The sequence below is a fragment of the Epinephelus lanceolatus genome, chromosome 7 (assembly GCF_041903045.1).
Source record: "Epinephelus lanceolatus isolate andai-2023 chromosome 7, ASM4190304v1, whole genome shotgun sequence".
NCBI classification, from domain to species: domain Eukaryota; kingdom Metazoa; phylum Chordata; class Actinopteri; order Perciformes; family Serranidae; genus Epinephelus; species Epinephelus lanceolatus.
The window spans coordinates 28,244,287-28,269,159 of NC_135740.1; the positions used below are offsets into that span (position 1 = coordinate 28,244,287).

General features: G+C 40.3%; 3 protein-coding genes across 10 annotated transcripts; 1 reads left to right on the forward strand and 2 right to left on the reverse strand.

Moving 5' to 3' along the window:
- Nucleotides 1–1,615: 1,615 nt before the first annotated feature.
- Nucleotides 1,616–7,593, reverse strand: dnajc4 (DnaJ (Hsp40) homolog, subfamily C, member 4). 2 transcript variants are annotated; one of them, XM_033621391.2, is made up of 7 exons: nucleotides 7,508–7,593; nucleotides 6,011–6,135; nucleotides 5,766–5,856; nucleotides 5,146–5,327; nucleotides 4,157–4,318; nucleotides 3,703–3,789; nucleotides 1,616–3,584 (listed from the first exon to the last, which is right to left on the reverse strand). In XM_033621391.2, the coding sequence occupies exons 2-7, from the start codon at nucleotides 6,100–6,102 to the stop codon at nucleotides 3,488–3,490; spliced, it is 711 nt and encodes a 236-aa protein (XP_033477282.1). In that variant the 5' UTR covers nucleotides 6,103–6,135; nucleotides 7,508–7,593; the 3' UTR covers nucleotides 1,616–3,487. The 2 variants fall into 2 exon arrangements, with proteins under 2 accessions (XP_033477282.1, XP_033477272.1); XM_033621381.2 differs by having other exon boundaries at nucleotides 7,461–7,593.
- Nucleotides 7,594–9,324: 1,731 nt separating this feature from the next.
- Nucleotides 9,325–15,675, forward strand: nudt22 (nudix (nucleoside diphosphate linked moiety X)-type motif 22). Of its 7 annotated transcripts, XR_004501418.2 has the most exons (8): nucleotides 9,325–9,445; nucleotides 10,618–10,787; nucleotides 11,987–12,632; nucleotides 12,709–12,828; nucleotides 13,250–13,347; nucleotides 13,916–13,976; nucleotides 14,862–14,955; nucleotides 15,368–15,675. XR_004501418.2 is itself a non-coding variant. In XM_033621330.2 (7 exons), the coding sequence occupies exons 2-7, from the start codon at nucleotides 10,699–10,701 to the stop codon at nucleotides 15,515–15,517; spliced, it is 1,197 nt and encodes a 398-aa protein (XP_033477221.2). In that variant the 5' UTR covers nucleotides 9,325–9,445; nucleotides 10,618–10,698; the 3' UTR covers nucleotides 15,518–15,675. The 7 variants fall into 7 exon arrangements, 6 of the variants coding, with proteins under 6 accessions (XP_033477221.2, XP_078025517.1, XP_033477251.2 ...); XM_033621330.2 differs by lacking the exon at nucleotides 13,916–13,976; XM_033621360.2 differs by lacking the exon at nucleotides 13,916–13,976 and having other exon boundaries at nucleotides 9,338–9,445; nucleotides 10,649–10,787.
- On the reverse strand, nucleotides 15,206–23,977 carry LOC117253701 (heterogeneous nuclear ribonucleoprotein U-like protein 2). The gene is made up of 11 exons (XM_033621318.2): nucleotides 23,027–23,977; nucleotides 20,784–20,860; nucleotides 20,396–20,632; nucleotides 20,159–20,271; nucleotides 19,777–20,040; nucleotides 19,499–19,621; nucleotides 19,286–19,387; nucleotides 18,882–19,050; nucleotides 18,536–18,763; nucleotides 18,402–18,454; nucleotides 15,206–16,409 (listed from the first exon to the last, which is right to left on the reverse strand). The coding sequence occupies exons 1-11, from the start codon at nucleotides 23,569–23,571 to the stop codon at nucleotides 16,335–16,337; spliced, it is 1,986 nt and encodes a 661-aa protein (XP_033477209.2). The 5' UTR covers nucleotides 23,572–23,977; the 3' UTR covers nucleotides 15,206–16,334.
- Nucleotides 23,978–24,873: the final 896 nt, after the last annotated feature.

Below are 24,873 nucleotides of genomic sequence, written 5' to 3' on the forward strand. Positions count from 1 at the left end.
TTTTTAGCTGATTCAACATGTTGAATTGGCGTCAGAGACGGCGGAGCCTGTTGAAGAATGACATCACAGTGATTGGCAGTTTAGCTCAGTCGCAAGAAGAGAAACGAAGTGAGGAAAGTAAACATATGGCTTCAGACAAGGGAGCGCAAGATCTAAGAAAAAAAACTTCTTGTATTGGGTAAATTAATCTTTTAACCATTGATCTCCTCAACAGAAATGGTTTGTAACTGTCAAATATTAATCCTTTCAACATTGTGTTGCGTTCTTAATGTGCTAACAGGCTAACAAGGGTCTTGAATCCTGTCATTCTTCTAGTTTCCCTTTTTGAATGACAATTACCGACTATTAATTATTTAATCTTCCGCTCCATATCACTGTCTATTATTCTCCAAATAATACATCAGAGGGAATGTCAGATACACAGCATTATTTCAGAGCATGATCTGACACACTTTTCCTCTGCAGCTTATTAAACTGAAGATAAGCTGCATTCAAAGCTGGTTTTCTTTTGTGTGTGTGTGTGTGTGTGTGTGAGTGTGTGGAGGCATGCCAACACCAGAATCTCAGTCATTATAGTGTGTTTGGGTTATGACAGGGCACTCACACGCCACATGAGGGTGAGGGTGTCTGTAAGCTATGCAGGGAAACCTTATCTCCAGTTGAAGTCTCCACACAGGGGCCACTGGTGACAAGAACACAAGAGAACGTAAAGAGCAATATCGCTTCTCTTCAGTTCACACAGTAGTTTTGGGATTTCATAAGTTCAGTAGTGCAAATATTCTTTAAGAAACAACCAGAAACAAAGCCTCTTTTCCATGATGTCACAAGTAAACAGATGTTGCATACCCAGGATGTGCAGATGAACTGTTTTATAACCAAAATGAAATAGAGCATTCATGTGAGTATAAATATGCAAATAAACATGCCGTGTACTGTATCTGTACAGTCAATTCTCAGTTAATCACATTACATCTACAGCTCTGAATGTGAGGTTAGAGGGTTAGGAGAGCAGTTAAAATTCACTTTCATTGAGATAATGGAAAATGAACTTCTGCCAGGGCAGATCAATAATTATCTAATTATCCAACAGTGCTGACTCTTCTGTGTGGTTGCTCATTAAAAGGCATCTGGACGTCTCAGCCAATGAGTAGAATTAAATTTAACTTTTGAAAGATTTCTCTGATGTGGTTCAATAACTTTTACTACACCGCCTGTGGCTCAGGAGGTAGTGCAGGTCATCCTGTGATCGGTAGATCGGCAACTCGATCCCCGGCTCCTCCACCCTGCATGTTGTTGAGCAAAATGCTGAATTGCAAATTGCACCCAATGGCTAAGTGTGAATGTTCAACTGAGCAGCAGGTGACACGTTGTATGGTAGCCTCGGCCACCAGTGTGTGAATGGATGAATGTGATATGTAGTGTTAAAGTGCTTTGAGTGTTCGCAAGTCTAGAGGGTGCTATACAAGTGCAAGTCCATCTACCATTGTCCAAAGTAATCTTAAATTCATTGGTTGGAAATAAGAAAAATCATGCAGTGTCTGTAGTCTGTTCTGTATTACAAATCCAGGACCAACACATACATGAATGAGAGACAAACAAAAAGGAAAAGTAATGATTGATGAGAAAACGTTGATCTTTTAATCATTTCCCTCTGACATCCCCTCAGGGAATAGGTAAGGCAGTCAAAAACAGAATGACATCAAAAATCTCTAAAATCTAAAAACTGAGAGGCAAAGTGGTAAATGTTGAAATAACCAGTGAACTTCTTTCCATTCATTCAATGTGAACATTTTCATAGTCTCATAGTTTAAATAAATTAGTGTCACTTTTTTCAAGCCATAATATTGATCTTCTTCTTCTCTGACTCTATTTATAACAAATGGAGGTCCATTTATTATGCATGGTGTTGCATTTTTACAGTAACACAGAAGGTCGACAGAGGGAACAATGAGGAGTTTGACAGTGATGTCCCAAGATCCATACCTGTGATTACTGAAGAGGCATAGTCGCATTTTTCAATCACTTTGTTTCGACCACTTATTGCCGAAACTTTCGACTTTGCACGGTCATACTTCACCCTCCTCAATCATCCCCCAACAGTCTCATCAAACCTAAGAGAACATTAGTGTTCAGCCCAAGATATGATTTTAATCAATCAGTTAGTCAGTCCTGTCTTGACCTGACTCAACTCATCTGGCATTGATTTGCTTTTATTTGTGAGCCCTGTATGCTGTGTACCACTAACAGCAATGAGTCAGGGGACAATAAATAACAGGTTCCTGTGAGTTCATCTGGATCAGGGCTGGGTATCGGTACCCTGGAACAAACCGTTACCAAGTAGTATCAAAACTTCTCTGATCAAACACTACCTGAATTTGATCCTTTATGTACATAGATCTAAAAAAAAGTGACTACTCGTATGGATTTCCTTGCAGCCAAACACCTCAAGCGTTGCTCATTTTAAGTACAGTTCAGTATGAAGTCGAGTGTGGTGTGTTTTACAGAGTTGGCAGTTCAGTGTGCTAAGGTGCCACCACAACATTCAAAAGTAGGGCTATACTACATGTCTGTCGCCTGATATCGGACAGAATTGTCAACTTGTAACAGTCTGTTTCCATCTTTAGTGTGACATTGCCACCTCTCTAATTAATTTCTGTGAGGGAGGAGAATTCAATTTTCCCTAACCAATCACTAGAGAGCAATGTGGCTGCCTGAATCTAACGTCACTTTAAGTCCACACACTGTTTTGCCGGGCTTTTAAGAGTGGAGCTAAGCAAAGTAACACAAACTACGACACTGGACAATGTTGAGAAGTTATGACGACTAAAAGCATCCTCAATAGCAGCATCTATCTTGTCTATAGCACTCACCATTGTTATTATTACTCCTCTTTGGTTCTGGCACATCGCTTGATAACACTTGACAATGGCGTTCGTACCACCCGTGGCGCTGACTGGCTAATTGATTCCCTCTGTGATACTCACTAGTAGGTTTTCATTTTAACAGAGAAGCTACTCTTTCATGTCGCAATGCCAGATGACCAGTCTGGACCCAGGCACACACACCTATGGCATCTGGTGACAGTTTTTTAAATAATACCCAGCCCTAATTAGAAGCAGCTCATACAGTTTTCTTTGTGGCTCAGAGAGGTTTGAGCTGAAGCTGGATCCTTTTGACCATCACATCACTTCAAATAATCCACACTAAGTATAAATGGTTTAACAGATCAGTCCAGTCTGATGTGCAGTTTAGCATGGTCATGAAGACACACATGTATGACCAGATGAAACCCAACATCACACCCACGTTCTGTGTCTTCAAGTCCTCAGGATCACAGCTGAGAACAAACACGGGTGCATCAATCTGTTTCGTTTAAATAAAAAAAAACTTTAAAATCCTAAAACGGGTACCACAATCAGTCTTGCGTCCACCTTCAACCTGCTGGCAGCTCAAACTCCATCATTACTGAGCACAGTTGGAGACTCTCCTACTTGTCCTCTCCATCGTTGCGGATTTTGAACTTCTCTACAAACTCAGCATGTTTCTGCCGCAGGATTTCTGTCTGCTTCTTAAAACCGTTGACCCTGAAAAACAGCAGAGAAGAAAATTTCGCACTCAGCTCTTTATTCAAGCATCACAGAACCCAAACAAAATAACTGCTACCACTCAAATGTGTCATCAAAAAGAAGTTTGTGCACTCACCTGGCTCTCTCTTTGGATTCATTGTAAATTTCTGTGATGATTCGATCTTTCTCATCCATGAAGTTATTGTGAACTTGTTCAAGTTTCCTAAAAGAGTCGAGAAACACTCGAGTTAAGCCGTTTGCAGAAAAACTTTGCTTAACCTAGAAAATGTGTCACTCAGCGGGCTCTCTGTATGCTCAGTTGCCTTTATGAGTTTGTACAGCTGTTATACAGCTCTACAGACCACAGAGAGGTGAATCTCCACAGACAGAAGTGACACACAATCAGTTTGTGAAAACAAATCCTGCAACAAGGTTGTGTCGACACACATGGCACGGTTGTGTCCACAAACAGTCCCATTCATCTGGATGTGAGTGGGCAGCAAAGAAAACTCAGCGCAGTGAGGGAAGTTATTTCTACTTTTGTAATATTCAACTTTTCAAAGTGTCTTCATCGTGTGCCTGTTTTGTACCTAAAGAAGACTAAGTGGGCTCCAATGCTGAGCACCATCGTGACGACGCAGTAGCAAACCAGGCGGAAGTTCCTCTTCTGTCTCTTCTGCCACTCCTCTGCCGGCATCTCCTGTGCTTGACGAAACTGCTCCCAATAACGAAAGTTGTTCTGGGCCTCCGTACTGGTGGTAAAGAAGTTGAAGAAGAAATACGACTGGTGACTTAAAAAACAGGAGATTGGACATCTGGTACAAATGATACAGTCTTAACTAAAGCGTTAATGGGGCGAGTCTAAGGGACTATTAAGTAGTACATTTTCAATCAATTTGTGAAGGACAAGACAGTAAACTCAGTGACTGTCTGTCTTTTCTTGGACTGTACCAAATAGTTTAAAAAGATTTAAAGCTTTATTCATAACATTGACATTTGCATTCTAAATCAATATTCGAATGCTGAGCTTTTTTGTATGTCTATTCATTCTGTTTAAACCTGATATTTCTGCACAGTTGCAGACAGAGCGAGACTTACTCGCAAGGACTCCATAATGTGAGCCAATAGCAGAAAGAAGACAGCCCTAGTCTTTTCTCAAAAAATAGGACAACACAATTTGCTGAAGACTGGCCTCTGGCCGAAACAATGTCAAAAGAACAGTTTCTAGACTTGTGCAAAACTTGAACAAACCTTGGAATATCAAACTATGCAGCACCTCCATCAAATAAATGAACATTTCTGATAAATAAGTGCAGGGTTAGTGTTCCTTCTATGGCAAAGTACAGAGCAACTGAGCTTTTAGTTGTTTAGTCTTTACAAGAACAGCATGACTAATGAGAGTGCTATAGCAAAACACTAACCCACAAGTCCATTGTTAAAGCTACATATCTTCTTGCCGCAGAAGAACATCAGCCAATGTCTGCCTATCCCACATTAGCAGTGTTAAAGAATGAGGAGGAAGGTCAAGTTATGTAACACTTAAACAAGTACAAACTTGACAGATTGTCTGTATCTTCACCTGGCTCTGTAGGTGGTGTGACTGGAGGTAGATCTGAAGGACTGGCCCCTGCTGTATGGAGGTCGGATTTTGAAGTCGTATTCCTTCCTGCTCAGCTCTTTGCTCAGCACTCGGTAGGCCTCGTTCAGCTCCACAAATTGGCTGTGCAGCGCTGGGTTGGATGGGTCACTGTCTGGGTGTAACTGCAGGATGAGTGAGTCAGTTTCAGTAATGAGGTCTACTGACCAAAACCAGCCTATGAATCAAAACATATTCTGGTGCAGGCATGTGCTAATCTGAGCATGTATACTAATGTGTGAACATGTGTGCTAATATAAACATGCATTACCACACAAAAATGTTCTTACTTTCTCTGTTTAACAAATGCACGAAAATGTGCGGTTTGCACTTGTGACTGTGCTTTTTCCTCTAAAAGGGGGGAGTTTTCTCATCCCTCAGTTATGCCAAAACCATAAGGTAAATACACATGCACATCCTTATTTATACTAGGAGTCACAACATGAAAACAAACAGTCAGGACGCTCACTGTGGGAACAGTTGAAAAGTGGAAACCATGCTGTGAAGGGCTGCCCTCCTGTGGCCGGATATTTTGTCTAAATGCACAACAATTAGGACTCTACCTTCTTAGATTTGTTGAAAAATGCATTTTTAATTTCGTCCAAGGATGCATCAGATTTGACTCCAAGGAGGTCGTAGTAGTTCACAGCTTTTCTGTGGTGAGAAAGCAAAGAAGTCAAAACTAAACACACATTAAGACCTGTATAAAGTATAAAGCATAATACCGAAACACAATCACTAAGTTGTTTTTAATCATTCTAAAACACACACACACACACACACACACACATATATATGCAGAGTCTACCTGTGTGCATAGCTCTGTGAGAGCAGACGCAGACCGCTCTTGCAGCACCAAAGACAACTCTGACATAAACGTAGCTGAGCCTCCAGTTGCATGATGGAAAGTTTTTGAGGTTCCACACAGACGACCTGTGCGAATAAAGCAGATGGTAACATTAACAGTGAGACAAAGAGTCTTACTGGGGAAGCAGGGAGATATTTAAAACCAAAATATAAACTACTAAGTAAACAGACCCCAGTCTGACAGCATTTTAAATATATTTATGTTGCACTTTGCATAAATGCATCTTATTAATGTTCTGTAGGAGGGACATAATCTGGTGTTTTATAACGCTGAAGTTTACATTCATACAAAGGAGTTGGAAGCAGTGTGCTTTAAACATGGCAGATGATTTTTTTTTTTTTAATTTTCTGTACTTGTTTAATTACATTGTACTGATAGGAGATTGGCAACAACTTATAAGGAATATTAGTTGATTGTTCTTTTGTTACATTATGGAAGGCTCATATCACATCATGAATGTCTGTTGTAACAATTTTGGCAGCTACAAACAAAATCATAACTTGAACAACTATGGAACATGATGTCCCCAACCATGGACAACTGGATTTCAGTTGTCAGTGATTTATTTTCCTACTTTCATAGACTATCTGACTTTAAATTTTAGGATAACCATTTGAGCAATGTGTGACATACTTGAAAGAAATTACCCTGACATGTAATGTACTGCATTAGTCATTGAAAGATCATAGTCCTGAGTAAGTGTTGTATTCTATGTCAATGCAAGCATTAAGCTTGAAAACATATTGATTAAATAGAGTGTAAAATAAAGATATTAAAATACTCTGTTGGTAGAAATAGTTATTAACTTGCTGTTAGACAGTTTTCCTGTCTTTACCTTTCAGTGTGTTTCCATTGAAAATAATGCTGACAGCAACTTTTCTCTTGTCTGTTTACACGTGATCTGACTAAGAACAACAACATGAGACAAGGTGAGGGATTTATCTTTAATTTAGGACTTTACCACTAAACAAACAACAGTTGCAGCTGTCTTATTATCAGCTGAAACAATAAACACAACGTGTCATTTACTTTGTCACCGTGCAGCTTTGTGCTTGGGGGTGTGTTGATCCAATAATGTTACAATAGAAGTTAGTTTTATTCTTTGAATTACAAATACCGACTTTGATTACTTTCATCAGCTGCAGACAGCAGCTGTGTGCACGTTTATCATTGTGAAATGAACTGTCAAATAACTAACATACAGTAACAATTAGTTTCCAGGGGGTACACTTTGTTCTGCTACCTGAACAACAGAGCTAACGCTAGCCGGGAGTAAGCTTCAAGTGCCTGGCAGCTATTCTGTGCTACTGTTAGCATGCTAATGATGAGCTAACTTAGCTAGCTGTGTTGTGTAATAAAAGAAGCACAAAAGTTAAACAGTGTTACAAACCTGGAGCGAGTGGAAAGGCAGACTTTAAACAAAGAAAAGTGACATACCAGCGGGACTCCGTTTCATAACAGTACCAGTACTGTGGGCCCGTTGCATAAACTCAACTGCATCATGCTAGCTACAATAAAACCGGAAGACTGGAGATTGGCCCTTCAAAATAAAGGCCCAGTTTTCTCTTTCTTTTCTTTTTTTGTTTGTTTTTTGTTGTTTTTTTCTTACCACTTCAAAGGGTTTTGGGCGACCATGTGTCATATAAAGAGTAAGGACATATTGTACTGTTTTTTTTTTTTTTTTTGTTAAATATAATATTCATTAGACCAGACAACAAAACAAATAATGAATGTTATTCTTCTACTTAATATTACTACAACAACGACTACCACTACTACTGCTACTACTAATAATAAATAATAATAATTTATTGATTTATTTATTGCTATGGCCTATAGAGTGTGCCAGGGCTGACGTCAAAACCCGGAAGTTTAGCATAGCGCTGGTTCCCGGAAGAGAAAGTGAATGTGATTTTTGCATTGCGTTTTGGATTATGTCAGAAAATAAGCTCCGTGGCTAACACAAGTTTATGATACTTACAGGTTTTGTTCAGCGAGATAATCTTCACATATGAACACCTTTCATACCGCATTTGAAGCTTAACTGCGATCGCCAGAAGTAAAAAGCTAACGTTAGGCTTTAACGGACTACATGACTACTCCACGGTCGCATGACTCTTGACGTCACCGCCACTAAGCTTTCAACTGATTTCGGCCGCTTTATTATAAAAACATTGTATAATGGGGAAATCAGACTGTTTAAGCTAAATAAGAAGCTGTAATGGCGGACTGCCAGCACTCTCGCCTGTTCGGGGGTGATGACGTTTACTGTCCCCGACAGGGTTTGTAGTCGTATTGAGCAACTTGTTAGCAACCGCCTTTTTTACGACACGTAAAAGCTTCAAAATTCACAAGTAGGGTATTTACTGACGTGTTTTATGTCGTAGAACAAAACCTGATACTCGCTTTTGTTAACCACAGACCTTATTTGAGGCATTTTACCAAAATCCCATTCAAAAAACGTATTGACTTTTAGACGAGAGAACCGGAAGTGCTAAAAGATTAACATAAATTCTATTCTAGTATTTATCTATGCGCATAAACAATAGCTGCACTTGTACTTTATTTGTATTACAGTCACCGTTGGGAAGGTTGCTTTTGAGAGGTAATGCATTACAGATTACTAGTTACCCTGTTACAATGTAATACGTTGTACTATTGTAATTACTTCATCAAAGTGTGTAACCTATGACATTTGATTACTTTTCGATTACTTCTCTGATAGATGTTTTAAACTGGGCAGTGAAACTAAAAATGTCAGATTTAGGCTATGCCAAAAGAACAGTGAAAAAGATGCAAAGCAAAAGAAGGAATGTCATATTCTACATATAACATTTTAAAACAAAGAATATATTTAGATATAACCCCTTTGTACACACCAACATTCTGATTATTAACTGTAATTCAATTAACTTTTTTCAGTAACTGTATCTGATGACTTTTACATTTATTTTGCAATTTAATTACTGTAACTAGTTACTACCCAACACTGATTACTGTTTGTAACTTGTAACAAAGTGCTCAGTATTTAAAGTTTGATTATGACCGGAAGTTACTGTTGATTCCCGGGATCTTGACACAACACAACCCCGCCCCCTGCACATGTTTGTTTTGCCGTGTTCACCTGCAGAGGTGAAATAAAGGATTTATCTATATTATCTATACATTTTGAATGCTACACAACGTATAATATCACATGTTTTAAATTAAAAAAACAACTACCAGCAGTCAGTAAAATATTTCTGATGATGTCACACATACATGTAGTTCCAACGCTTGGCCACTGGGTGGTGATAATGAACCCATTTCGCCGTCTGTTCAAAAACGAGGAAGAACCTACATTCTCCTCCTCTACATAAGCTTCCACCTCGGAAGGTAAGACTAATCAACTACAATGTTTTACTCAGTTTTAACACATGTTCAGGCCTCTGCACTAACCTTTACACGGTACTAAATACTGGCGGCGTTATGGTTTAACATGTGAGACTGACTGGCACTCAGTCTGTGGTCTCTCTGTGTGCTCTCAGCTGCAGGATGAAATGAAAGTAAGTTAGTTCATCTCTGAAGTCAGGTTTCAGTCGGAACATTTCACAACATCGAGTAAATCCAACGAAGAATAACATTAATGTAGCCACATATGTGATCCATAACAAACTGTACAATGCTGTGCAGACGGAAAAATATGATTTTTGTCTAATTTTTGGCTCCTTTCATAGCTCCAGCTCGCAGTTATCAGCTGTTTATCAATGCCTGGGCTAGTGTCCTGACACCTACACAGACACAGTTACTTTTAAAGGTATTTCCAATCACTCAGTTATTTCAGGAGTTATCCTGGGAGTTACATGCATATACAGATCACACTGATAAAGGTGTGAGTTGATGCATCATTGCAGATGATATGGTGACCTGCACAGATGATGACTTTATGATGATGATTTCATACCTAATATTTATTTATGATCTATGGATAGGCCTACATTGCTGCTTTTTTTTACTGTGGCTTGTAAAGTGTCCTTGAGTGCTTTGAAAGGCGTTATTAACATTATTATTTATTATTATAACAAGCAGGAGAGTGGAGGAGATGTCAGTAAAGTACAGCTAGTTCTGACGAGTCTAACAGATGACGTGGAAACACTTGTGTGGGTGGACTGTGAGTTTGTGGGGGAGTACTTTGTTATACACAAGAAGGCTCAAAATGTGACTGCACTTTAGCTTCTTCATATTTGCTTTTCTTAATCACTTGAGAAGAAAATATATTTATTCAACAAATGTTACACTATTAAACATTTCAGGAGTTATTTGATTTCACTGATAAAACTTACACCTGTAATTAAATTCAACGTTTAAATAACTGCAGGCTTGTTAGACATGAACCAAATGATCTGTGCTGCCCCTGACTGTGTGTTCATGGCGTGTTTGTTTGTGTATGAGGAGTGGACATACTTCCTGACCAGGACACAGTTATTTACTGCATTTAGATGGGTTGCCAGATTCAGCTCTTTACAATATGTTTACAGCCTCTTTTTTCTTTCATTTTGTTTCCTCAGTAGAAATATTAACAGTTAAAAACCCTCACAGAGCTGCAGCCGTGTGAGTGAAGAGACGTCAATGAGAATCCATAGTGAGAGATGATGGACTCTGAGGTGTCTCTGCTGCTGCACTGTGCAGCCTGGAGGGGGCTGCTGGAGTCTCAAGTACAAGTGGAGCTCTCTGAAAGGTAGGATCATTAATCAGGCCTCTGGAATGTGTAAATATCACATAAGACCTTTCTACTTTTCTACTAAACAATGGCACAAAACTTACATAGATATTGGGCTTTATTTTTAAAAACCCCTCAAGTGAAAATCAAGTTATTACCTTGTTAGCATGTCCATGTGGTGTTATATACGCTACACGTAGGGCTGGGCAATATATCCATATCATATCAATACCGTGATATGTCTTAGATTTTGGCATCTGAGTGTTGTCTTTTCCTGTTTTAAAGGCTGCATTACAGTAAAGTGATATTATTTTCTAAACTTACTTTGTGCAACGACAGTGACATGTATGCCTACCTCCACCACATGGCCCATACAGACACAACAGTTATTCAATATTACAATTACAGTCGAAGCCCTAAATACAGAGTACAATACATTTTGCTATAACAACTGAATGAGAGCGGCCAGCAGGTGATTGCTGGTATTTTTCTTTCCTCTGTGGCATTGGTATCTCATCAAAGATTAGTGCCACAATAAACTTTGATCGCTCTAATGTATTCCAAAGTCTGCTCCCACCAGCAAACTTTTCCCCTACATTTAAGGGATATGCTCCTCCCTCGCAGCTCAGCATCACTTTTTGCCAGTTTGTGCAAAAGGAAAAGGAGCACACCCACTGATTCAGATTATGATCACTTGTGAGGTCACAAACCTAACGAACCAATCCCATCAGCTTGTGGAGTATCACATGAGAAGGAGGTGTGGCTACGTGTCAGCATTTTGCAGGTTGACTAACTTTCACTTCAGCTTGTCAGAGCTGGCGATCAGGGTTAAGGTTCATTTAACATTAACAACACACAATCAGCTGTTTGATCACGTTGGCAACCTGAAGGCTCATGTACAAGCAGATGTTTGTGTGTTTAATAAGCAGAGGTAAAGGTGAGCAGGTAGATGCACGCATACAAAATGGGACAAAGGTGTAGAGTTAGATCTCAGCCATGTTAAGGCATGACGGGAACAGAGATGAGTTTTTAGGGGTGAATGCCCACAGAGGAACTTTAAAGAATGACATGACATGGTAGGAAGAGATTTTTATGAGATTTGATGTTAAGAAAATATAGAATAACACCAGCCTTATCCTTTAATGCAGTAGTTTGACACTGTGCAAACTGAAACCGTAGTAATCTGAAGAGTTTGTTTGCTTCCTGTCCCTCCTCAGATTCAACAGGCAGACAGATCCGGCTCTAGAGCGTCTGATAGATGAGGTGTGGACAGAGCGGGTGTCCAAGGAGCCGTGGCTTTTCAATGGGTCCAAATTCAGACTGCACTCTTTCTGCTTGGCCTCGTCACCCTCTGTTTCTCCTAAACACCCTTCATGCTCTCAGCCAACCCTCATCTCCTTCTCAGACTGTGCAGAGGAGCAGGAGGGAGAGTTACAACACAGCAGACAAACAGTGAAGGAGAATCTGTGTATCACTGATGGTCTGCATGATGCTGCTCAGAGCAGTTTGGACAGAAACGGACCTGTGAAGACAGAAAGTGTAGACCGTGTCAGCGAGAGCATCACAGCTGAACCCTCTTCCAAAAACACAGATGATCAAGACACCACTCCGCTCCTCACTCTGAGACTAGGCCTCACATGCTATAAGGACTACCTGGGAACAAACTGGTCATGTCAAGTGGCAGAGCTTCGTCAGCGAGGGGAGGAGGAGTTCAGTGATCCCCTGGTGCTGCTGGCTCAGCCTCTGGGTGTAGGTGGCATCCTGTGTACGGACAACGGTCAGGTGGTGTTCATCAGGAGGAGCCAGAGGGTGGCGGAGGCAGGGGGGCTCCTGGACATCCCCGGAGGTCACCCAGAACCAAAGGTGAGGTCAATAAAGAAAATGAAGTGTCATTCAAATATGCGTCATGTTTTATTGAACTGTCGCTGCACCTCCTCAGGTGGTGTGTGAGCGTCTGGGCCATGCAGTGTGTGAGGAGCAGATCAGTGTGGACATGATGCAGCAGAGGCTCGTCGTCTCAGAGCTATTCTCATCTGTGTGCGCCGAGATCAGAGACGAGGTGAGAAAAGTGTCCACTGTAGACTTGTTATTTCATGTTGAGGTGACGTTCAATTACACAGTTACGTCATAGGTATGATTTAAGATTACTTACACTTGTGCCCAGAGGATCTATTTAGTATGAGGACTCACTGCCTTGTATGTGCAGTGGCTGGTTGTATGCAGCTGTTTCCAGGCACTCCTCAGGGCCTGCAGTATACGAGTCTGGGACAGGTCGACCAGGTTCATCCTGCTGATGATCCTGTGGTCATGTCCCTTGTCCTCTACAAACTCAGCGGGTCATAACGAGAGTAAAGATGGATTGAGATCTGGAGCTCCTGTCATTTACTCCTGATGCCGCTGCGGCTCTGCTTGTTGCCCAGCTTCAACCAATCCTGAATGTCACTGTGACATCACACCTTCTTCCCTCTGTTGGTCTGCAGGTGAATATTCCTCTGAGCTCCCTCGGAGAGCCGGTCCTGATGGGTGTCGCTCTGAATCACACCAGCGCCGGGAGACCAAGTGCTGAGTTCTACGTCAGGTACTCATTCAGTTTTGGTTTGATATGAAGGGAGTTTGTCTTGAATCACTTTTTATAAAGATATAATGTAGAGTAGAGCTGCAACAATTAGTCAGTTAATTAATTGGCACCTATTTTGATGATTTTTTTTTGCAATTAATAGTTTAATTTAACAATCAAAATGAAGTGGAGCAGAAGTAAAGAGTAGCATAAATGGAAATACTCAAGTAATACTCAGTTATACACTACTATAGTTCCCCCACTGGGAATGGGGAAAAAAAGGTTGTATAAGACTTAAATAAAATCTAAAATAACAGTGTACAGACTGTATACATGGTGAGATACACACTTCAATCATACATAAGCCAAAATGTAAACATAAGTACACACACACGCAATCATACAAATATATTTATACATCAGTCACAGCTGTCTACAGCCAGCCTACATTGTCATTTGCTCTAAGGAAGAATCAATTTTGAAACATCTTACAGTTTAGTGTTTTCATATCTGTCAGAAATGATTGCCATGTCCTGTAAAATGTACGTGTAGAGCCACCCAGCATGCACCCTTTTTTCTCCAAGTGTAGAAAACTCATAAGATCACCAGCCCACTGGACATGTGTGGGAGACACCTTCTGCTTCCACTTAGTAAGTATAAGGCATCGAGCAATTAAGGAGGCAAAGGCAACAGCATTTATGTAGCGTCTAGGAAGAGGTATGTTCTCTGCAACTACTCTGAAATTGCAATTAGTGGGGAAGGGGTAAATTTGACTCCAAAAACCACAGAAAATGAGAATGAATGAGGGATCATGTTACTGTTCTACACCTGTTGCATAAGGAATGTGACCCTGGATAAATCTTGGCTAACTTTTCTTTGGATAGATGAGGGCGGTGCAAGACCTTGAACTGTAGGAGGCCGTGTCTGGCACAAATTGAGGAGTGAATTCTTTGAAGAACAGGCTGCCAATTGAGATCTGTGATTTTAGGAGCCACATCATCCTCCCACTGGAATCTAATAGTGGAGAGAGAGGCAGAGTGTAGAGTTTATAATGTAGTATATATCACGTTTTAGTATTTTTTTTTAAGCAAAAAAGCCAAAACTTAACTGGTTTCATGCTTCTTAAATGTGAGAATTTGGTGCTTTTCTGTGTCACACATAAACGTTTCCCAAACTTCTCCTGGAGTATTTCTTGTCCTACATCAAATGATCAACTTGTTATGCACTCCTGAAGCTGCTTGATAATTAGCTGATAATTTAAATCATCTCTTTTGGAGCAGGGAGAGATCTAAGACATGCTGGACAAGAGTTACTCCAGGAGAGGTTTGAGAAACGCTGCTACACATGATAATAAACCAAATACCTTTGGATTTCTGGACTGTTGGTCGGAGGAAATGTACCATTTGAAGATGTAACCTTGAGCTCTCAGAAACTACACAGGGCATTTTTCACTATGTTGTGAAATCTAATTGAAAAATGATTTGGGAAAATAGTGGACCGCCCTAATGAAGAGTCTGTTTTCGGTGTGTCCTCAGTTGCTCGTTGACGTCTGATGAGGTCAGAAAGTTGTACTGGAAAGGAGGAGCAGAGGCCCATGAGTCCACAGATATCGTGTTCCTCAGCAGAACAGTGAGTAATCTAAAGTTACAGAAGGGCTGCACCAATATGGAGAAAATAAAAGATATTTTTGACCAAATACTTTGATATTGGTGCTTTTACTAAATATGTACATAATGAGATTTTAATTAATAATTATCAGTAATGTGGATATACTGACTAAATGGGTAAAGGGAATTAATACAAAATTTACAACAGTCTGTTAAGTTCAGAAATTTACATCACCTGTAATGCAGCCTTTAAAACCAGGAAAAAACAACACTTACAGTATCAATTTATTGCCCAGCCCTAAGCTACATATTGTCTGAATAGCAACTCATGAATGAGCTTCCTTGTTTTGGCAGTTGCATTAGAAAGAAAGCACAGTGATCATAACATGATGTTGATACACAAGTCTGCATTTTGTTGTCCATGACATTTGTAGGAGGTGTTGCAGCTGGACAGAAGCAGCCCTCTGTGGTCGGAGCTGTGTCCTTCAGCTAAAGGAGCCGTGCTGCTGTATCAGACAGTGAAGCCTGACGGAGAGCGAGGACACGACACTCAGCTAGTAGCATCAGGAAATGTGTCCAGATGATCAAAAATACACAAAGAAACCTTTTCATTTACTGTAATCACTACCTGACCAATACTGGTGTTAACACTGTGCAAAACACTGTATTGTATATTTGTACACTGTGCAGTAAAAACATGTTTAAAATTTAAAAATATTTTTTAGAATAAAAACCCTCAAAGTGACTTGGTTAAAATTATTAAATACTACAACTCTGATTTTCTTTGATTTGTCAAAGCAGCAAGTGCAACACATCCTGTGGTCTGTAATTCTCTGTCTCTAGTAGGGCTGGATGATTACGGCAAAAATGATTGATATTGAAATCACGATTAATAAACACGATTATAAGTTGGTGGTGTTGCCTTGGGGGGCAGACGCCACAGCATGACAAACATTGCCAACAATTTCTTTTTCCACGACGTCCGTCAACTTGAAGCCAAAATGTTTCCAGATGACTGAAGTTGTCCTACCTTTCTTCTCAATCAAAGGCTGCCTTTCTGCCATGTTCTCAATCGCTCGCTCCACATAGTATTGATCCACACACGTCACACGCTTACTGCTGCTGCACGTAACACAGGCGCATTCACGATGCTTTTCCAGCACAGGAACTTACATACACGCCGTGGGCGCATTAATCGTTTTTCTTCGATTATGTTTTTATGATCATGAGAAGCCAAAATTGAAATCATGATTAAAATTCGATTAATCGTCCAGCCCTAGTCTCTAGTCTATAATATCACTTGCTGATGTAATTATCTTTTTTTTAAGACATCATTAGAATGATTGTCCTTGTAAACAAACACAGTGCAGCGGCATCTCTTTCTTCTTCCTCCATGTTTCTTCAGCAGTAACCTTCGTATCCGCTGTAACCGACGTCTCTGTAGTAGTAGCCCTGGTCCTGATAAGGCACACTCCACTGAAATGTAAATGACACAAAAGGACGATGAGGTTTGGTTTACTCTGGAAGCTTAATGTGGCTGTAGCTGTGTTAATTATGATCTGTGAGCGGTTTAAAAAGCAGACAAGTGCTGAATGTGGATGTGACTGCTCTGTCGAAACAAGCTCAGGTTCATCCCAAACACAGTTGGTGTATAACGAAGAGGAAATGGTAATTAAGATTATTAGTGTGTTAGATTGAGACAGCAGTGAGAATTGGTCTGACAATACATCTATAATTTATTTTTCTTCTGACCTAATTATAGCCTCAGATGAGCGAGCAGTTTCTCTGCCAACATCATAAACTGATCTCATGTCCTCCCCACTGGTACATTGATTAAACCAGTGGTTCTCAAATGGTGCGCTGCAGCACACTGGTGTGCTGTGATGCCAATTCAGGTGTGCCGTGGGATTTTGTGACAATAAGCACACATTATTATTGCAGTATTCAACTGGGCCTGATAAAGAGGCAAACTAGCTAAAAAAAATGTAATTTTAATTAATTAACATTTACGGGGAACCTATTTGGCACCATTCAAGCATGGGAATTGTGTGTGACACATCAAAAGCCCTGACTGGCATACTTGTTCACTGTCACTCTCACTGGAGCACCTGAATAGAACAGTCATCATTAGCATTATTAGTAACACCTGTGCCTTCTCTGTGAGAGGCCTGTATGAGACTGAATGTGCTGTAATTGTTAGTGCAATCACTCTGCTGATGGAAGGTTGAGACAGACTCAAGTCATCACTGCTGCACTGTTGCATTTTTTCTAGTTACCAAATATCTTAGTGTTGTGATCGCTGTCATTTCCTGTGTCACAGTGTTAGTGTGATTGCATCTCTAATAAGATCGACCACAAACATCATCCCTGCACCATCGAATCTGAAGCATTTTATTTACTCACTGTCATCCAGCGTTTGGAGAATACTTGTCTTACCACCATTATTTCTCTGCTTAAGAACCTCTTCAGCCTCTTGAGAGTCCTCCTTCCCACTCCTAACAGTTTTTCACCTTGAGAGCTCTCTTCAGGGCTGAGATGCTTTGTGAGTAACTTATATCAACTTTACCAGGATCTAGTCTTAAAGGGATAGTCTGGATTTTTTGAAATGGGGCTGCAGGGTGTCTACAGGCGTCAAATACCTAAATTCCATGCTTTTTAAGACCTTTTCATAGTCTTTTTTAAAAATCAAATTTAAGACTGATTTTTGGACAAATCATCTTTTTCTTTTTCAAGCATTGAAGGTAAGTATAAAAATAAGAAAATATATTTGGTCCGGTGCAGAGGTAGCTTTAAGGTATATGGTTATTAGATGAGAGTTGTTAACAGGTAAATGCAAGTATAAAGTGCAAGTTTTTATACCATCAGTGATGTGTACTTTCAGAGAGGAGCTTGACTCATTTTGACCAAAAAATAAAAAAAAATAAAATAATATAAAAATATAATATAAAAATCCTTGAAATTAGATATTTTTTAGATATTTTTTGTGGCAATTAAGACCTAACAAATTCAAATTTAAGACTATTTAATGACATTTAAGATTTATAAAATTGAATTTAAGACATTTTAAGACCTTTTAGGGACCTGCAGACACCCTGGGTTGTACAGCGTACTCATCCACAGTCAGTCTTTTACTACAGTAGATGTCAGTCAACACAGCCCAGTTCGGAGAAGCAGGCTGAAGTACGACATGAGAGCTAGTCAATTTATTGCTGTGGAGGGGTCAGCAACAAAACATATTTTAGCCTCCTAAAAATACCTACCAGAGTTATAATTTTAGGAACTTTATAGAGAGTTGTCATTAAGAACAACTCTTCATACTAGGAGGCTTTATGAATACAGCCCCAGGCGATTTTGTTTAACACAAACCTTTTAACCTTAAAGTGCATTTAAGATAAGGACAAAGCTAAAGCCCTGATGATGTCACAATGAGGTTTGTTGTGTGAGATTTCACAGCCGCATAACACTCACATATCTTGGCTGCTGCCTCCATGGCTGCACGTTGAATCTTGTGTCGCTCCATCCTACAAAGACCAAAAAGAAATCAATTAACATCTTAAAACATCACGTCTTCCGACAGGCTGCCCATCAGTTCTCTTTCTGACCGTTATGTCCACTCCACTGGATCCTATGTGAGGGTGGAGGGCCGTAAGGGTAGGGTCTTTTCTTGTGTAGTCTGGGTTTCTTCTTCTCCTGTTTGGGGACCGGGGGCAGCAGTCTGCGAGCCTCATCTTTAAACTCCTGTAGGAGCATCTGTGCCTGTTCCTGAGGCAGCTCAACATACTGCAGCTCCTCCAGCACGTCGCTCTGCTGCTCTGGAAGAGTATAGCTCACTGGAGACAAGAAGGGAAGTTTAAGTTGTAGAAACATGAGGGAAATCAAATGCAAATGCCTCTGGGGCAATGAGGTATTAATCACCACATGTTATACTTCCTGTGAAATGTGTCAGACCTTGGAGCTTGAGTAGGGCAGTCTCAGGGATCTGCTCCCCATCACTGGTTTGGTGCTGGGACAGTCGTCTTTTCCACACGTCCGCTGAGGGGAAGACCACCACCACCTGGCGCCTGAAGCCTGTGAACAGCTTCAGCTTGTAACGCCGTGCAGAGAAGAGGATGTTGCACTGGAAACAGAGAAATGACAAAGAGGACATGGCAGAGAGGAGGTGGAATAAAACATCCAAGTGCTGTAACACCCCGGCATGTTTCAGCCTAAAGCCTAAAGCCTTTTAAGATGACACGCTATGATTCAAGCCTCTAGCTAACGTTAGCTACATAAACATAAACTTGAAGTAAGCTGTGAGCCTTAGGCTTTGCTAAACAGAAGGCTAAAATATTAGCTAAAAATTGATGTGTTACCTGGTCGAGGATATAATTGCCAGGACTCTGAGCAGCAATCTTAATCAAATCAGTGAGACACTGAGAGGCCTGCTGCACCCTGCTGTCCCTCTGTCCACCACTCTGCGCACACACACACAGGTTGAACATTTTGGATCAGTTGGTCAGAAAACTGAACATCATCTTTGAATGTGAAAATAAAACGTGAGAGTGGAGACTGGAGGTTTGACTGACAATCATACATGCGAGCAGCTCCTCTGTGCCCAGCAGCCTGTACTGTTTCTCAGGATGCTTCTTCATCTGAGTCCTGGCCCAGTGACTCTTCCCAGAACCAGGAAGACCAACCATCAACAACACCTGGAGGGAAAAACATACAGATTAAAATGTAACAGCTACTTTTATATTCAGTCTGAAAATAACCAAATTAGCATATTACCATTACCAGGCAAATTCAGCTTTTCCATCACACACATTCAAATACTCTGGAAGGAAACCCAGCTGCTGACTCTCACCTCACACTGTGCTCTGGAGGTAGGAGGCGATGTTGTGCGCACCCTCTGCCCCGCAGGAAGAGCTGTCAGCGGTGTAAACCCTGGAGGGCCGGGGTACCAGGGAGAATTGTGAGCTGTGGGGTCCAGGAGGATTCTGACTGAGCAGCTCTTACAGAGGACGTGAGGGAACAAAGCACAACCGGAGGAGCTCAGTGAAAAAGCTTCACCCATGAAACGACCATTCTTATAGAAAGAGAGCTGAACAGCACCGTCTGTGGAGAAAGACTGTAGATGTGCAAACACAAGCACACAGTTGGGATTATAAAAAGAAATGAAAAAGTTAAGATTCAACAGTTTCAATGACTGTGATAAGAGGAAGAATTGAAGATAACATATCACTCACAGCATAACAGCCGACGATATCCCCCTCTGAGAACGGTTCTCCAAACTCTTCCTCCTTCCCACCTGAGACTTTTTTACCGCGTCCATCATATGCAAAAGAAAATTCATCTTCACCTGGTATGAGACAGACAGAGAGCCAGAGGGAGAAAGACGACAATGAACGTAACAGGACTGAACACATCTCCAGAGAAGGTGCTTCTGTTCTGATCACTTCTCCTAAAATGAATCTAATCCTCACCCAGCAGCAGAGAGGCGTCGGCCACAGACCAGCCGACTCTCAGACCATGATGATCGTCTTGTCCCTCCAGCTGTGTAGTCAACAACGTCCTCTCCAGCCTCACTTCAAAGCCCACCCTGCCCTGCAGCACCCCGTGGGTGAGCCTGCAGCCTGACCACAGCAAGGGGAACCGAGCCCAGAACCGCGGCTGGCCACATGCACCATCAGGACCCACCTCAAAGTGGAGGTGACTGTCATCTGTGCAACAACAAGGAACGACAGGGATAAAAAAATGCTTCTGCACTGCTCTCATGACTTGTGACAGAATTAACCAATCATAGTTTAAAACACTGTAACTACATGAGGTTTGTTTCTACAGAGAGGTGATGCGTGTTGTCCAAAGACTTACATGGATTGAGTCTGACTTTATCTTCATCTTCCTGTTCTGCCTCCACTCTGTCCACTGGAGGTTCTGGTGATTTGGCTCTGGTTCAGAAGAGATAGAGACGCATGCTGCTTAATAAAACCCTCTCCATTAAAGAGCTTCCTCTTGTAGTCTCAGTCACCTGTTTTTCTTTTGTTCTAGACTATGTAAATTCTGTGATTATGTGATTTATGAACTTGACAAAAGGTCTGAGAACTGATATGAACATTTACCATAACAATATTTAGGGTCTCTTGATTTTTCATAATTTAATTCTTCACAGTCAGACATATTGGTTTTTATCTCTCTTTTAGCAAGCACTTCACTTCTATTGAAGTTTCCCGAGGCTTCATCTATTTTCCTGCGGCTTAGAGATGTTACAGCTTTTGTGAAGTTAGAAATGATAAGACTATGCTTAAAGGATTCTTATTTTTCTCTCTTTAACTTTTTACACTTTCAATTTTCATACACGTTACAATAACAACTAGTACAAATGATATTTTCTATACAGAGACAATGTTTTGTTGTACTTGTCTGGTGGGTAAGGTCCCCTGTAAGGCCATCTCAACATAAAAATGAGAGACTTATAATTTTATACTTATGCTTTTATTTAGTATTAATTTATTTAGTATTTCCAATAAAAACATTTATAAAATAGTACAGTACAAGTACCGCAACATTAGGGCTGCAGTTGGGGATTATTTTCATTGTTGAATAATCTGTATATTATTTTCTCGATAAATCAATACATTTTTTGGTCTATCAAATGTCAGAAAATGGTGAAAAACTTCAATCTGTGCTTATGCCAAAGTCTCAGATGACGTCCTAAAATGACTTGTTTTGACCATATCCAAAGATAATCAATTTAGTTGCATAGAGGAGTCGAGAAACCGGAAAATATGCACATTTAAGAAGCTGGCATCAAAGAATTTTGACTACCTATTGATCAATTATCAATTTAGTTGGTGATTAATTTAATGGTTGAAAACTAATCAATTAATCATTGCAGCTCTACTCCAAATTGTACTTTCTACTTCTGCCCCACATAAAACTGATGAAAACACTTGACTAACAGTCTACCACCTGTTATAAATGTTTATTTCTAACATATAGGCCTACTTTAAGTGTATTAGTACTCTTGAAGTGTACTTTAAAGGGGAACACCACTTAAAGTTAGAATTCCAATATGTTATCCAAATGGTCTAGGAAAGTTCAATCATATTTATGAACATGAGCGAACCTCTGTCTCAAAGCCAGAAACCAGAGAATTAAGTCTCAAATTTGTGATGTCATTGGGCACTGTACCTGAGAGCCAGGGCCAGCTCCTTCTCACATCATAAGTTTTTTTTAAATAAAGTCATAAAAATGAGACAAACAACTGTTTCAACTTTCAGTGAAATGTTTTCAACTCTCTACTGTTCTTCAGTTCAAGTTGGGGCCCATGCTGTTGAGTTTACACGTCTTTGCTGTGGCCATTTTTTCTCGCTGGCAGGAAATGTGCGCTGTAAGGTAACTGTTTGTGGTTTGCTTGTTAACCATCTGTTTATGATAACACATTAGTTCCCCCTGTGTAGTTCCTACTAAGCGAAATAATGTCTACAAAGTTTGTAGACATTATTTCACTTAGTAGGACCTCTGCAGGAGGAACTAAGTGGCAGCATTATCATACAGTCTGTAGTGCAAACTGTATGATAATGCTGCCACTGTAAGGTGAACAGAAATAAATTAAAAGTGATCTTGATTGACTGACCAATAGTGCATGGCAGGCCACATAAACATAGTATATTTTGAAATTATTATTATTATTTTTGGCATTTAAAATGAAAATGCACAGGCCACAATTGGCCCTCGAGCCAGACTTTGACATGCCTGTCGTAGGGTATAAAGTCTGTCATAGGGTATAAAGTCTTTAATTTAATTTAATCCAATTAATGGGAGACTGACTTTGTTTGTTTTCATTTTATACATAAATGAGCTTTACTATATTACACTTATCATACTGTTACACTTAAGAAAATCTCTATGGATGCTATCAGTAATTTATAACATCTTTTTCAATTAACTGTCCCTGGAGCAGCTCCAGAGTTTATTGTTTACTACACTTTTTGACTGTCTTAGACCACAGGAATAACATGTATGAGTTTTGAAAATGGGCGTTATTCCTCCTTTAAGTGTGAATGAATCTGAAGCTAAATGTCTCTTTGCAACACCACTAACTAAACTACTACCTCTTGTATCGTATCTCCTCTTTGAACTCGTAGAAAGCTCTTCCTCTGCCCATCTCCTCTGATGACACAGCCCTCCTGTCCTCTCCAGGATCCTCTGCACCTCCCTGCTGCACTATACCCTCTCCCTCCTCCTCTTGGTACACTGGTACAGTCTCTGAAACACACTCAGAAACCTGTTGTAGTGTTGAAACAAACTCAGAGCTGTGTTGTAGTGTTGTCAGACCGGGGTCAGTTTGTGTGGAGGTGTCTGTGTACTCTCGGGTACAGTCCGGTTTACATTGCTCAGTAACACCGTCTCGTGTTGGAGGTGAAGAGGGTGGAGCACAGACCTCCACTGTCTCCGTCGCTATTGAAGGTGTCAGTGAGCTGTCACTTTGTAGTTTCACCTCTTCATCATCACCGTCTTTCCCGTTTTGCTCAGCCTCTAACGCGGACCACAGCCTGCCCAGCAGCTCAGCCTTCAGACCCTTACTGTCCAACCCCAGTTCTTTCAGTCTGGACCGCAGCTCCGCTACTTTGAGCTTTTTAATGTCCGTTAGCTTCATTGTTACCGTGTGAGGACAGATTTAAGTGTCTTATTACTCGAGTTGTGACAAAAAGCAAACTTAAAGTAAACTGTGGAAGAAGAGCAGCGGTTGGGATCAAAACATCGGTTCAATATGGAGCCCTGTTTCTGATTGGCTGTTTTCTTCTTCGTCCTTCCAATATTCGGCAGATGCGACACTCAAATTTACTCTCTGCTGCCGCCACATGCTTAGAAACGGTACTACACTTGGTGGTCTAACATGGGTGATCCACATTGTTTATGCTTTATCCATCTTTTCTCTGCTATCCACAACAACCAATTACACTGTTCAACAGTGGTGGAAATATTTAGATCCCTTACTTAAGTAAAATTACTAATACCACTCCACTACAAGTAAAACACCACTTCAAAACCCTACTTAAGTAAGTACTGCTGTAGATGCTTTTATGTTGTTCTAATGTTGACTCCTTTATATACTGTTGGGTAATTTAATCTATAGCAATGCATCATATTCTTTTATATCATCGTATGTTTGTAGCATCACTGTCCTGTGAGAACCATGTATCTCTGAAACGTCAACTTTTCATCAAGTTGCCCTGTTTTCTGCTTCATGATGATGCATTTTCTAGCTAATTAGGAGAATGTTCTCAACACATAAGGGGACACTTCATCCTTCAGTGAATCACAAAGACTGAAAATCAACACATCTGGAGATAGATGGCTCTCACTGGACAGGAAAACTTTCACTCTGAAGAGTAACTAAAGATGTCAGACAAATGTGGTGCAGTAGACAATAGTTACCTCTGAGATGTAGTTGAGTAGAAGTATAAAGTTGCATAAAATGGAAATACTCAAGTAAAGTATAAGTACCCTGACTCTGTACTTAAGTACAGAACTTGAGTAATGTACTCATTTACACCCCACCATTGCTGTTCATCTTGCAGTGTTAAAGCCACTGTAATATGCTGTGAATAGATCAAGACTGATCATATAATAAAGCAATTGTTTTTGTCAGTCAGTGACAGCAGTGGGAGGAATACTTTAAGTCCTTTACTAAGTAACCATACAACATTTACAAAAGTACCCTTCCTGCAGAAAAACTGCACCATGTCTACCTGTGTAGTAAGAAAATTAAACTTCTGTGTTTCTATGAGGAGGTGGAGGTCTTATTAATGAAGTGTTAAGAAATTCCGTGAGCATTAACAAAGTAAACCTGCTCTTATTATGTATGAACTTTCATATCCCCCTGGTTGACCAAATCTGCTCCATTTATTTGATCCCTTTTGTATGTTCTAGTCATGTTCCTTTTTTTAAAAAAAGA